This window comes from Camelus ferus, chromosome 1 (genome assembly GCF_009834535.1).
Source record: "Camelus ferus isolate YT-003-E chromosome 1, BCGSAC_Cfer_1.0, whole genome shotgun sequence".
NCBI lineage: Eukaryota > Metazoa > Chordata > Mammalia > Artiodactyla > Camelidae > Camelus > Camelus ferus.
In genome coordinates this window covers 107,567,261-107,582,138 of record NC_045696.1, presented here as the reverse complement: position 1 = coordinate 107,582,138, position 14,878 = coordinate 107,567,261, and the positions used below count along the sequence as shown (strand labels likewise).

At 31.8% G+C, this 14,878-nt stretch overlaps 1 protein-coding gene across 1 annotated transcript in view; it reads right to left on the bottom strand.

Annotated features, from left to right (window-relative positions):
• Positions 1-14,878, bottom strand: part of STAG1 (stromal antigen 1) — a 327,021-nt gene that overhangs the window by 109,457 nt on the left and 202,686 nt on the right. Inside the window, exons 8-9 of the mRNA XM_032487978.1 lie at positions 6,855-7,006; positions 4,838-4,911 (exon numbers count right to left, since the gene is read on the bottom strand). Coding sequence (XP_032343869.1) covers positions 4,838-4,911; positions 6,855-7,006 — 226 coding nt within the window. The remainder of the gene's footprint in view (positions 1-4,837; positions 4,912-6,854; positions 7,007-14,878) is intronic.

The window sequence follows — 14,878 nt, the reverse complement described above, 5'->3', positions numbered from 1 at the left end:
ACCTAGACATGTAAAGCAAACCGTTGAAAGCCAAAGAAAAATGGGAAAGCAAAAAAAACAAAGAACAAAAAACAAAACCCAAAAAACAAAGAAAAGAAAAAGAAGAATGAAAGTTACAAAATAAGTGACTCATGGCTCTCTCTCTCTTGCCTTCTGAGACAGCCCGCATTCTGTCTATGGAGTGTGTATCTACATTTACATTTACTACCTCCCACCCCATGTACATATCTCTAAATAAATCTATTTTCACTCAAAAAAAAAAAAAAGACAAAGAAAGAAAAAAAAGTGACTCATAATATACAGGGGAACAGCAGGACTGACAACTGATTTTTCATTCAGAAACAATGAAGTCCAGTAGGTGGTAAAATGGCATTGAAAGTGCTGCAAGGAAAAATAAAACTGTTGACCAAGAATTCTATAACCAGCAAAACTAACTTTTAAGAAATAATGACATTTCCAGATAAACAAAAACTGCTAGCAAACTTGCCTTATAAGAAGCAGTAAAGAAATACTTCAATCTGAAAGGAAGTAACTCTATACAATAACTCTAATTCATAGAAAAAAATTAAGAATGCTGGAAATGTTAACGATAGGGTACACAGAAGATAGCATGAATTTTTTTTATTGTCTTAATTTCACTAAAAATCAGCTAAGATTGTATATACTGATAATGGTTAATAACAAATACAGATAAAAGATACATAACAATAATAGTAGCAAAGGAAGAACAAGAAAACAGAGCTATACTGGAGCAAAGATATTAGTGAATTAGTCATGCTAATATGATGCAGTTTGTGATAACTTATGCTTCATACTGTAATCCCTAGAGTAACCATAAAGAAAATAACAGACTGTTCAACTAGATAAAAACATGTAAGATCCAACTCTAGTCTGCCAATAAGAGACGTAGTTTATATTCAAAGACACAAATAGACTGAAAGTGAAAGGATGATAAAAAAAATCTATCACACAAAAAGTAACCATAAAAAAGCTAGAGGTATATTATTATCAGGCAAAGAAGTCTTTAAGAAAAAAAAAATCACACAAGAAAAGGGCATTTCATAATGACAAAAAGATCAACACAAGAGGAAAATGTAACAAAATAGCAGAATATATTCTCTTTATATGCATATGGATTTTTTTTTCAATAGCCAAATTGGTTAAGGAAAAAACAAGGCCTATTAAGTATAAATGATTCAAATAACAGAAAGTATGTTTACTAACCACAGTGGACTTAAATTAGAAATTAGGAACAGAAATTAATTTAGAAAACTCCAAATATTTGGGAATTAAACAAAAAAAACTTAATAACCCATGAGTCAAAGAAGAAATCACAAGTAAGGAAATACTTTGTTCTGAGTAAAATTTAAAATACAACGTATCAAAACATGGTGTAAAGCAGTACTTTGAGGAAAATTTACAGTTTAAAATGCCAGATAAGAAAGGAAGGAGGATATACAAATCAACAATCTGAATTTCCAATGTAAGAAACTAGAAAAAGATAAGTAAATTAAAACTAAAACAATCAAATGTAAGGAAGTATTAAGGTTAAAGCAAAAATCAATGAAATTTAAAAATACATAAATAAAGTCAATGAAATCAAAAGTTCATTCTTTGAAAAGATCAATATACCTGATAAACTTCTAGCTAGGCTGACCAAGATAGAAAAGAGAAGACACAAATTACAAAATCAAGAATGTGTAAGGAGACATCACTGCCAATCCTACAGAAATAAAAAAGATTATAAGGAAATATCATGAACAATGTTATGCAATCAAATTTGCAATATACATGTAATAAACATGTCTGAAAGACACAAATTACCACAATGAATCAACAAAGAATAGAGTGTTGTAACAGATCTATAATAAGAAATTTAATTAGTAAATGAAAATCTTCACACAAAGAAAAACTGAGGCTTAAAGGGCTTCCCTGGTGAATTCTATCAAATTAATCAAGAAAATATAATACCAATTTTCCATAAACTCTTTCAAAAAATAAGCAGGAGGAAACATTTCCTAATTCTACAAGGCTACTACCCATATTAATACTCCTAATGAAAGTAGATACAAAAATCCTTAACAAAATATTTAGCAAACTGAATTTAGTAGCATCTAAAAAGAAGTATATATCATGACCATGTGAAATTTTCCCCAGAATGCAAGGTGTGATACCTGAAAATCAATGACTATAATACACTATATTAATAAAGAACAAAGGCTGTATTTTTTTTATCACAACTGATACAAAAAAAAAAAAAGTCAAACAATCAATCACAATAAAAAAACACCTAACAAAACTAGGTTAGAAGAGAATATCCTCATCCTACTAAAGGGTACCAACATAAAACTTAAAGCTAATGACATTATACTTAATTTTAAAGACTGATTATTTTCTCATTATGATCAGGCAACAAAAGCAAAGCTGTCCTCTCTCATCACTTTTATTCAATATTGTACTGGAGACTAGCCAGCACAATAAGGCCATTAAGAAAAAAAAAGTAAGAATTAAAACTGTCTTTATTCATAGATGTCATGATCCTATATGTAGGAAATCCTAAAGAATCTACAACAACAAAATAAAACTCCAAAACTACAGAACTAATGAAAGTATTTTGTAATTTTGCAGGGATAATAAAACATGTATTTTTATTTCTTAATAAGGAAAAGTCTAGAACAAAAATTGAGAAAACAATTCCATTTATAATGGCATAAAAAATGAAAACACTTAGAAATGAATTTAACAAAAGTAGTGTAAGATGTACACTGAAAACCATAAAAAGTGCTAAGAGAAATTAAAGAACATCTAAATAAATGGAGATATAACCTGTAATCATAGAATGGAAGATTTAATATTATTAAGGCAATTCTCTCCAAATTGGTGTACAGATTAATTATATTCTCCATCAAAATTCCAGCAAGCTTTTGTATGAAAGTTGACAAGCTGATTCTAAAATTCATATCAAAATGCAAAGGATCTATAATAGTCACAACAATTTTGAAAAAGAACAAAGTAAAGGGGCATAATGCTAACTACTTTTAAAAGCTTACTCTAAAAGACAAATGCTCTATGTTCTCCCTTACACACAGACTCTAAAAAAGCCAAACTCATAGAAATAGAGAATGGTGGTTGCCAGATGAGGTGGGTAGGGGAAAAGGGAAGATGTTGGTCAAAGAACACAAACTTCTACTTTTAAGATGAATAGGTTCTGGGGACCTAATATACAGCATGATGACTATAACGATACTGTATTACATAGTTGAAAGTTGCTAAGAGAGTAAATCTTAAGTGTTACCACCACTACAAACAAAATAGGTAATTACATAAGGTGATGGAGGTATTTAACTAACCTTATCGTGGTAATCATTTCACAATATACATGTGTTTCAAATGATTCTGTTGTACCCCTTAAACTTACATATGTTATATGTCAATTATATCTTCATAAAGCTTAAAAAAAACCACTCTAAAGATACTGTAATCAATACAGGTGGTATGGGTTTAAGGACAGATCAGAAAATCCAGAAATAAAACTTTGCATTCATGGTCATTTGATTTCCAAGAAAAACACCATAGCAATTCAGTTGGAGAAGGACAGTCTTTCACCAACAGTGATTGGACAAATGAACACCTATATTCAAAGGTGGCCTCACATCCTTATAGTGCACCTACACAAAAATTAACTTAAAAATGGCTCATGCACCTTAACTTAAAAAATTAAATGATTAAACTTCTAGAATAAAGCAAAGAAGAAAACTTTGGATTAGGCAAATTGTTCACAGACAGAACATCAAAAGCATGACTATCGAAGAAAAATTGATAAATTACTTCATTCAAATTGAAAATTTTACCTCTTCAAAAGGTATCAATAAGGAAACGAAAAGAAAGCCACAGGCTGGGAAAAATACTCAAATAATTTATCTGATAATGCACTTGTATCAAGAATAGAAAAAGGGCTCCTACAAAATCCCTCTCAATAATTGTTAGCATAAACAGACAGAAAATCGGTAAAGGTAAAAAAGACTAAAACAACCAACAATCAAATTTGACCTAAAGATATAAAAACAATAGCACAACACATACTCTCTTCCTGAGAAAACAGAACATTTATTAAGATAGAACATAGTGTGGGCCATAAAACAAATCTCAATAAATTTAAAAGCATTCAGATCATTCAAAGTATGTCCACTGACTACAATGAAACTGAGTTAGAAATCAATAATAGAAGCTTTTGAGATATTTGCAAATAAATATCACACTTTTATAAATAATCTATGGGCGAAAGAAACAAGCCAAAAGGGAAATTAGAATGTATTTTGAACTAAATGAAAATGGAAACACAACATATCCAAATTTAAGGGATATAGTTATAACAGTGCTAAGAAATAAATTTACAGGAGTAAGACTATATAGCAGGAAAAAAAGTAAGGCCTCTTAATGATCCCAGTTTCCACCTTGAGAAACTAAAGGGCAGGGAAAGGAAACCCAAAGCAAACATAAGAAAGAAAATAGTAAGGAAAACAGCAATAATCAAGCTGAAAACAGAAAAAACAAGAGAAGTTCAATGAACCAAAATCTCATTTTTAAAGGAAAAAAATACAATTGATTAGTTATAGACACACTGATAAAGAAGAAACCATCAATATTATGAACAACTTTATGCTATTTGTTGAAAATAATTCAACATAGATGAATGTAACATTTTCTTGTAAGAAAAACTTAACAGCCTTATATCTACTAAGGAAATTTAATTTGTACTTTAAAATACCCCTATAAGGAAAAACTAGGACCCAACGATTTAATTTCTATCTGAGGAAGAAGTAATATCTATTCTTACCGGTATCTATGAACAAATATACCCTTAAAAATAGAGTTCATCATATTTTCGATTTCATCCTGATTTTCTTGTAGCTGAAATGAAAAAATAAACAAGTAAATAAATAAATAAATGGAAATATTGATTTTTTTTAATTTGGAATAAACAGTTCCAATTGTTTTTATTCCTGATTATTTTCATTCTGGGTAATTATCAATCCTTTTCCTCATGTATTGTGCAACATACATCTGAAACGACCAGTATTCTTGCATTATTGCTATAGTTTTACTACATGGGCTTAGAACCTCTTTCTGTCTCCCTCAACACATATTACATAATGAATAAAAAGGAGTGGTGTGGCAAAGTGCGACCAGATTCCTATCACAAAATATCATCTGTTTTGGGAATGGGCCTCAATTTCTATGCTTATCCTGACCAAACCAGGTCCCCTGATTGGTTCTGCCTTTTTTGGGGGGTAACAAATCATCCTTGATTGTCGTATTTGCCACTGCAAAATTCCCCATTCCACCTAAAGCATCCAAATATTACTCTGCATCTGATTAGTCCATAATTGACTGCAGGCCAATTCTCAGTATAGGAGGTATAGTAGAAGACAGCAAAGATCCTAGCCATTAGTGGTAAAATGCAGCAACAAAATAAAATCCTATAGCAAAGATACAAATTTCAGGCAATACTACTGATCGGGTTAAAGTTTAAGTTTACTCATTACTCAAAAGGAACCAAAGCAGTGATAAAAAATTACATTCTAGGTGACACTTATTATAAGTTATAACTTGTTCTGTAACAATAATCAGTGAAATATTTGCTTTTACTGCATACACAAACGTGAACATAAAATTCCTTCAGACTTCCTCCTTTGCTGTATGCTTTGTTTCAGGTTTTACTGAAATAAATTTAGAAATACTTTTACAGCAAGTCATTCAAATTATTACAACTTAATATAAGTTTTAAAAAATACTTTTGCTGTAATATAAAAAATTAAATAAGTTATAAGAGGTGTCCAGTTTGGTTAGCAGTACTTTCTAAAGCACAGTTCCAAAACTTACAATTATTTCTAGTATGGAATGTGTTATGTATTGAACTGTGTTCCTCTAAAATTCATATGTTGAAGTCTGAACCTCCCATAATCAGAAGACTTATTAGGAAATAGGATTGTGGCAGATGTAATTAGTTAAGATTTGGTCATAGTGGAGTAGGATGGGCCTCAAGTCTCATATGACTGATGTCTTTAAAATGAGAAATTTAGAGACACACACACACAGCTGAGAAGGCCATGTGAAGATTAGAGTTATCTTCCACTTCTAGCCTACAGAATTGGAGACAATAAATTTCTGTTCTAAACAAAATCAGTTTGTGGTATTTGCTGTAGCAGCCCTAGCACTTGCAATATAGTAAGGCAATGATTTAATCATAAGCTTGCTGCTTCTTATTGCCTGTTCTAACCCATTATTTGTTGACAGCAATACATTAATAGTAATGAGACATTATTCTATTCCCAAGCTAAAATACAGACTAATATTGTAGACCTAAAATTTTATTTCCATTTGGATGAATAAAAATGCTACCTACTAAAAATCCAGGTTAAAAATCACTTTGAACATTCCACTGTAAAAATGTGATCAATCTTATTCACAGGAAATGTCTCATACATCTACTAACACGTAGCCTTTGGCTTTCTCCTGGAAATACAGCTTTGAAGGCCCCTAGTTCTGATGCTAGTATTTATTGTGCTTCTGAGACCAAAGCCTAATATAATAATCTTTCTGAGTTATCTAACTCCCAGACTACCTTCTTTCAAAAGGAGAGCTGTTCTGTGATTCTCTTCTGCCATCAGACAGCAGATAATCACTAGCTGGAATCAAACTGGGGTTTCATTTAAAAACTTTGAGATAAAATAATATGACTTTAAAAAACAACTTTGAATAATACACACAAATATTTTCACAGAGAATAAAAAATATGATTTATTTACTACACATTTATAGAACATAAAAATCTCAATTACCATTAAACTTACCTCTTTGCGTTTTTGAAGTAGTAACTCCAACCTTTCATTGGCTCTCTTCCCAATCATTTTATTTCTCTCAGCTTCATATTGTCTCTGTGTATTATCCTGATGAATACTGAGGTTTAAGGCAACATTCACCAGGGCAGTCATGAGCTTCATGGCTGTGAAATAAAGGAAGAGTACAGTATTCAACTACAAATCAGACCTTCATCCGTAAGATTACAAATTTCTAACAGAAATAGATGAAGGAAGGAAATTAGTCAATTTCTGTGTTTTACAATGCAGGCTTAATTTAAATGAAAAGAAAATTATTTTAGAGAAATATACTCATCATTTTTGTCTGTGACATAATTTTCCCTGCCTCAGTGTTCTTATAAGCTAGGCTCATTAACACTCCCACTTACAATCTCATCCTACTTATCAGCATGAAGGATTTAAGTAGTACCTTCAACAACCCCTTTCCCTCACCCTCAAACACACAAACCTTAGTAAGGGCATACTAATCAAACCTTTTAGACCTCTCTTCTGGCCATCAGTTCTGTATATACAATTGCACCTTTACCTAGATGTGTCAAAGATGTCTTAGCTGTTTACAATCAATTCATGACTGTTACTCTCAAAGATGGTCCTTTCCCTGTGTTCCTTACCACAGTGAATTAGGTATGACCTCAGATTCCTGAAAAACAAACTAAACCTAACTAACTCGTTAAATTCATTAAAAATGTATTCCATGAACTTCAGATTGATCTATTCTCCCCAGTAACGCTGTTAATTTACTTTTAAATGTTTACCTGTATTTTTAAATCTTATTACTTTCAAATTTTTGTTTCAAGTCCTCTGAGGAGCAAGTATGACATAAACCTTGAACTTCTGTCTATTCATATTTACTTTCTTCACTGAGATGGTTGAGAGTGTAGGGAATTCTGGTAAAGAAGTAAGAGTTTGTATTGGTAAAATAATCTCCCCCCCTTATTTATCTGCAAAGAAAAATTGTTCATTTATAAAAAATGAACTGATGAGTGTTTTAGAAGAACTGATCCAAACATTTGCAAATACATCCGTAACTAAATATGGGCACCCATTTCTTTTAAAACTTCTCTATTTCCCTTTAATTACATACATCAACATATATACTAAATGCTGTATCTCTATCTATACACACAATTTATTATTCTGAAACTCTGTCTACATTTTGGTTAAATCCATGTTAATAATGACTGCTACTGCCCTCAAAACAAAATACATGACAAAAATTGTAACAATAAAATGTATTTAAGTTAGTGACCAGTTAGAAATGTTTTTAATGAAAATGTTTCCCTTTTCCTGAGACACAGTGTCTAAATATAACAAATTGAGAAATCTTATGTTTCAAAATACAGGCTAGTGACCTGACTTTATTTTATATGTTGTCAGTAGAATATGAAGGTTAAAAGCACTTTTAAAAGGAGAATAGCTAAAAGACAGGAGGGCTCTGGGGCATTCAAATTGCCCAAGTCAGGGATAAACAGTTTAAAAGAGATTGTCCTAAGCATACAAAGTCATACCCAAATGGAGCTTAATTCAATTTACACTTCTCTATCTCTAAAACAAAATGACTTGATGATCAAGGAGTTGGCAAGCATTAAAATTAACACCATCCCTAGCTGGAATTCACCAGTTGAAGCTGAGATATAAATTTTCTTGAACTTAGTGGTTTTTGTTTTCAGCTAAGTATCCACTTGTAAACCCAGACTCCAAACTCCAACTGTCATTATGTAATGACCCTCCTCCTATTATAGGTATATACAAACAACAAAATGTATCAACGTACTAAAACAAAAAAATGCAAAATGATCAATACATTTTCAGAAAAGTATTAAGATATGATATAGCAGTATTTACTGAGATGTTTATGAATCTGTATGGCTTAAACTTCACTGATATTTTCACTTTACATACTAACATATAACCAAATAAACAACTATTGAAAGAGAGACTTCTAACTTAATGAGATAGACACAATTTGTAAATTGTGATGGGGACTAATGAGTCCACTGAAAAAAGACTCATTCTTGACTAGAGTCAGCATTAATTAAATTTTACTGGTATTACTAATAGAATTTTATAAATTAATAATCTTACAGGAATTCAGCCTGGATTCTATGATGTGCACTTTGAAGTGACTAATCCTTGTCTACCAAAGAGAATAATACTTCATTTAGCCTCCAAATTTTAACTGTTGACTACAGAATGCCAAACTTGTTCTAGTGCTGTGCTACTAAGAATATGTTCTGCAAATATGTACTGACCACAAATAGATTGTTATCAGTGCATTAAAAGCAACAATTTGAAAGTAACTTTTTAGAAGTTTATATAACAATGTGACAAAATAATCTTATGTCTGTTGAATCTAACAATAAAATGACACTAAGAATGATGATTCTCAAGTTTTTGGCCCCGAGCAACTTAGTAAAGCAGTGCTAGCTTGAATTAAAGTAGTAGCAACATATAGAAAGTCAGTTGTGAAGTATATTTTGAAGGGAGAGCTAAAAGAGTATGACAATATAGGAAATAAGAGAAATAGAAAAGGCAACAGTAATTAGAAAGCCTTGTGCTTATTAGGTACCCAAGTAGAGACAGCTAACAGATATATACCATTATCTAAAATAATGGTTTTTAGAGTCATTAAGCTGGATGGCACATCAATCCAATGGGCAACTATTCAGCCACTAGAAAAAAATGAGGCACGATTCATATGCTGAAAAGTCCTCCAATATATTTGTTGATGGGGAAAAAAAGCAAGCAAGATGCCTCTCAGTTTGTATATTATGCTACCATTTATGCAAAAAAGAAGGAATGAATGATTTATTACTATGTGCCACTCTTCCAAGCTCTTTACACACACTTACTCATTCATATCTCACAATTCTATCAAGTAAGTACTATTATTTCTTTTTCACTTAAGAGAAAATGGAGGCACAGGTTGGCTAACAGACTTGACAATTACACAGCCTGTAACTGGCAGAGATAGAATTTTAAATTTGCCAGCTCCCAAATCGTGTGATCCAGTCAAATAAATCTTCCTCTCCCCAAATATATATATATATATATATATTTATATTTATTATTTACGTGTACATGAATGTAAATAAGAAAGTAAGCAAGTAATTAAGTATATCTCTCAATGGTTCTGTTTCTGAAGAGCCCATACAGAGTGTTTCTAAAAGGTAAGAGCTGTTATAGCATATTAATATAATGACAAGAATTATCTAATGAAGTAGGTAGAGGAACTGAAGCAGGAGAGAGAGGAAAAACAACCTGAAAAGCAAGGTTCTTGAGGTGGTAAACAGGGACTGGATCCACTGCATAAGGGCAAGGACTAACTTTAGACAGACAGTACTGTCATAAGAGAAAAAGCAGAGTATATATGTACAGCTGCACCCAGATAAGTAGCTTTAATCCTTGAAGGATTCTCTTTTGTCTCTATTAAGTTAGCAAGATAATCAGCTACGTGTGAAGAAGAGAGGATAGGAGATAATAAACGTTTGAGAAGAAAGTATGAAATAATCTGAAGAGCAAGTGGGAATATCCATTGTGTAGAATATTGTAATAGGATTCCTAGGCAGCACTAAAGGTCCAGTCAAGAGAAAAATGTAAAAAGCCCTGTCATCATAATTATGTGTTTTTCTATAACCACTTTTAGCTGCTCTAGTGTAGGTGTGGAGCAGGTGGTAATATGGGGTTATCCCAGGGGTAAGATGGAGGGAGAGAGAGGCAAGGATGCTGAGGGTCCTTCATGAGAAGGACATGATTATACTAAATTTGGATGATAGAATCTAAGCTAGGAAAGTGGAGGAACTGAAGACATGAAGGGTGTGAAGAACACTAAAAATATAGTATCAAAGAATTCAAAGTCTCAACATAATAAAAACAATACTGGAGCTGGGAACATATAAAGCAAATACTAAAACAAAAGAGATTATTGGCAAATGGGATGGTTGAAATTAAGATTATGGACAACAACCCTTTAAACACTATCCAACAATTTGCTTTTGTGTGTTCCTAAACATAAAAATGAAAATTAAAAAACTGCATTTATATTTAGTGATACCTATTATACTTCTGAAAATTATTACTGTACACCCTAGAAATATGTTTGATAATGGGACAAGATTAAAATTTTAAGAGATATGGTTATACTTCTTACTTAGTTTTAAAAAAACTTATTTTAAAAAAACAAACAAAAAGGCTTTTAACAAACTTCTACTTTCCAAATAATAAAGACTTAACCAATCTCTTAGTCTCTTAAAAACTCAACCAAAATAACAAGAAAAAAATGTTCATCTTCAATAAATCCAGAAACATACTTACAACCCCAAGCCACAGTATTTTAATATATGCATATACAAAGCAGGTGGAAAAGCATGGAAATCAAACCAAATGGTCAACAAAGCTTGACAACTGTATCTTAAGAAGAACAAAAACCAAAACTATTTTGCTCTGCAGAACCCAGAAGCATTCAGGACTTGGAGAAGTACTAGGTTCCACAGAAGATGGAGTGAAATAAGGTCTGAAAATAGGAATATTATTTCAAAGTTTATATAATAAGTAATTAAATCCCCAAATCTCCACTCCAACCTAGACAAGCAATCCCTCCACTAGACATTCATCTTGGAAGTCCAGAAAGTTTATTCCCTAAAGAAAATAAACCAGTGATTTGGACTCATCAGACATAGAGGAGGGATATATGTTAACTACAGAGTGCCCTGGGTGCTCCTTCACCCTGTATAACTCCCAAATGGCAGACAGCAACCAGACTCAAGGAGACTGAAAGATCCTTCTGCAAAGAAGCTGAACTTTCCCTGGGAAAATAATTATTAATACCAATAATTTAGAGTCTGCAATGAAAACACTAACTGAACACAAGACTATCCTGCAGTGATGCTCACCAAAGAAGCCAGAGCTACTGCCCCCCCTCTAGCAAACACAACACATACATACACACACACACACACCCCCCAGACCCTCTCCGGCAATCAGCTTCTTAGTGTCTCATTCTCAGCAATGACTAGAGAGCCAACGAACAGGTATTTAAGGCAAGTTTCCAACATGAAAGATACCAATAAAAGCAGAGAATCAGAAAAGGCATCAGAGAAGGGAGCAGGAAAAACCTTCAGAGTCATAATTAACATTGTCAAAGAGATAAGAGAAAATGTTACATGCATGAGACAATGTTAAAAAAAAGAAAAAGACTAGGAGAGTGCTAAAGAACTCATAGAATATTTAAATTAATGAAAAATAAGTTCAATAAATTTGAGGAAATATAAGAAAAGTGAACCAAAAAGAAAAAAAGTGAACTAAGAAATGGAAACTAGAAGAGAAATAACAAGAAACTCAGAATTGATTCATGAGATTAACATCCAAGCAATAAGTATTCAATAAAGAGTGCCCAGCAAAATGAATGAAAAATTATATACACACGTCAGGGTATATCACCATGATATTTCAGAACATCAGGAACAAGGAGAACAGTCTAAAAGCTTCCAAAGACAAGAACCGGGTCAGAATCAGAAGTCTGAAACAGCACTGGACTTCTCAACAGCAACACTGGAAGCTAGAGAAAAAATTCTGAAGAAAATTTTCAACGATAAATTCTATATTGGGTCAGACAATTAAACATAAGGACACAGTATATTCTTCAGGCAAATAAAGTATCACATACATACTTCCCCAATATTCTTCTTCTCAAGAAGCTATCAAAAAACATGTTACCCAAAAAGGAGACAATAAATTAAAAAAAGAACGCAAGTCAAAGACGATAATGAATCTAACAAAAGACAAAGATCCAAACAATGGCAGAAAGGTTAAATAACTTAAATGACATATAGATTATAGAAATGAGGCAGATATATGAAACATGATTATAAAAAAATTAAAAGTACAGAAAATATGTGCCACAGAATTGATCCTACCATTTATTTTAAAATAAAATAAAAAATCCTCACAAATATGTATATGAGAAAAAAACCTTAAAGGAAATATCAACATGTTGTGGCTAACTATTGTTTTTGTACTTTTCTCCTTTTCTGAATCCTTTTAAAGTTACATATGTAATTTTATGTATATAGAAAATGTTTAAATGTACACCATGAAGATGTTAATGAAAAATATACAAGAATTTTTCTCAATTTCTCTGCCTTTCTAAGAACTAAACCAAGCAAGCTTTGTTATTCTGTCACAGTTATAACATCAGACAATTACTGAGTGACTTGTATATGTGAAACTCTCAACATGAATTATTTCATTTAAGCCTCACACCTATGAGATGGGACTATTGTATCAATACTATACAGATGAGGAGGGAAAGTGTGAGGCCCAGAAGTTAAGGAACTTGTGCAAGGTCACCAAGTTAATACATAAAAGATATACAATGCTTGTAAAGTGATTTTAAAAATCATGATTTCTTTACAAAAACTGGCCTCCAAAAGAAAGCTAATTTTCATACCTGATGACAGAAAGTAAAAGAGATAAATCTAAGAAAATGATAGTTTTTTTAACTAAAAAACTTAAAACACTACTCTAGATACCTGTATTTAGATTTGAAAGAGTAACTACATTTTAAAAGTTTACTGTATTTTATGTGTACAGTTATAGGGTATAGTGGTATTTGCAGCTTTGGTCAATTATTGGGCATTAATCCTATGATAACACCAAAAGTCTACTATATACAAATCCTAGAAAGCTGAAAAAAGTGTTATATTTGGAGAGGGAATGAGAACACCAAAGGTGTTAAAGTAAAAAAAAAAAAAAAAATAATAATAATGGACAAAATAAAAAGCAATGAAAAGGTAAAAAAAAATGTAATGAATAAAAGGAAAATGAAATATAAAGAAATGAAGGAAGAGAGATTAGACTGTATAGTCTGATCTTTGATAATGCCAGACTAACCTAAAATTTTCAGGTCCTAACCATAGGAACCAGAAATATTATATCTGGTTAAGAGTTATAAAATATTTGCAGAATTTAATAAATGGAATTTCACACCTGAGAGCCAAAAGATAAGTAAAATGAAAATGCATGCTGTTAGCATTCTTATTAGCAGTTTTTGAAAGATATGTTTATTTCTCTTTTTTTTGATTTCTACGTTTGCAATATCTTCTATTACCAAAACAGAGTAGGTGTTCAATAAACTCTGAGGAAAAAAAATGAATGAAGAGAAACACTGCAAACAGTATTGGCTCTTCTCATCATTACAGAATAATGGCAGCAGTTTACTAGATGTCAGGCACTAATCCAAGCTCTCCTAATTTCTTTTAATGAGGTAGCTATCATTATCCTTTCGACTTTGCATATGAAAAAAGTGAGGCCAAATAAATTAAGGACTTATCCAAATTACCCAACTAGTAAAAGGTAAAAAGGGATATGGATTTAGACAGTTCGGCCCAGAACCCTTTCTATGAACCCATATTACACGGTTTCAGCAACTGAAAGCCAAAGAAAAGATGTTAATTTACTGAGACAAAGTGATTTTCAGTCTATGATGGGGGAACAAAGCAATTTCATATACCTTATTGTTCCTCTTAGTGAAAGTCCAGAGATGGTGACTTGATAGGAATTGTTAATCAACAAGAAATCATGCCAATATAAAATCAATCACTTATCAATATAATAATGTTAATAATGAAATATAAAGAAATGTTTACTTCCCCAAGAGTCCGAGAGTGAGCTACTGTTAACTAGTGGTGAAGGACTGGCCTCTCAGCATAATGAGGCCACTTGACTGTCATGTGATGATCTTAAGCACATTTTATACTTTTCCCATAATTCACTTTAGAAAAAAACACAACAGAATCAACCACCATGCCATTATTAATACAAACTTTGTATTCTTAATTCTCCTTTATGAAGTTAACATTTTCACCTTAGAAGTGAGAGGTAGCAAATATTAATCTCATTGTAACACAGAAAATTATATAGGTGAGAAAACAGCAAAAAAATAAAAAAGTACACCAACATTACTCATCTTGCAAATTGTCATCTAACAAAAATTTGAA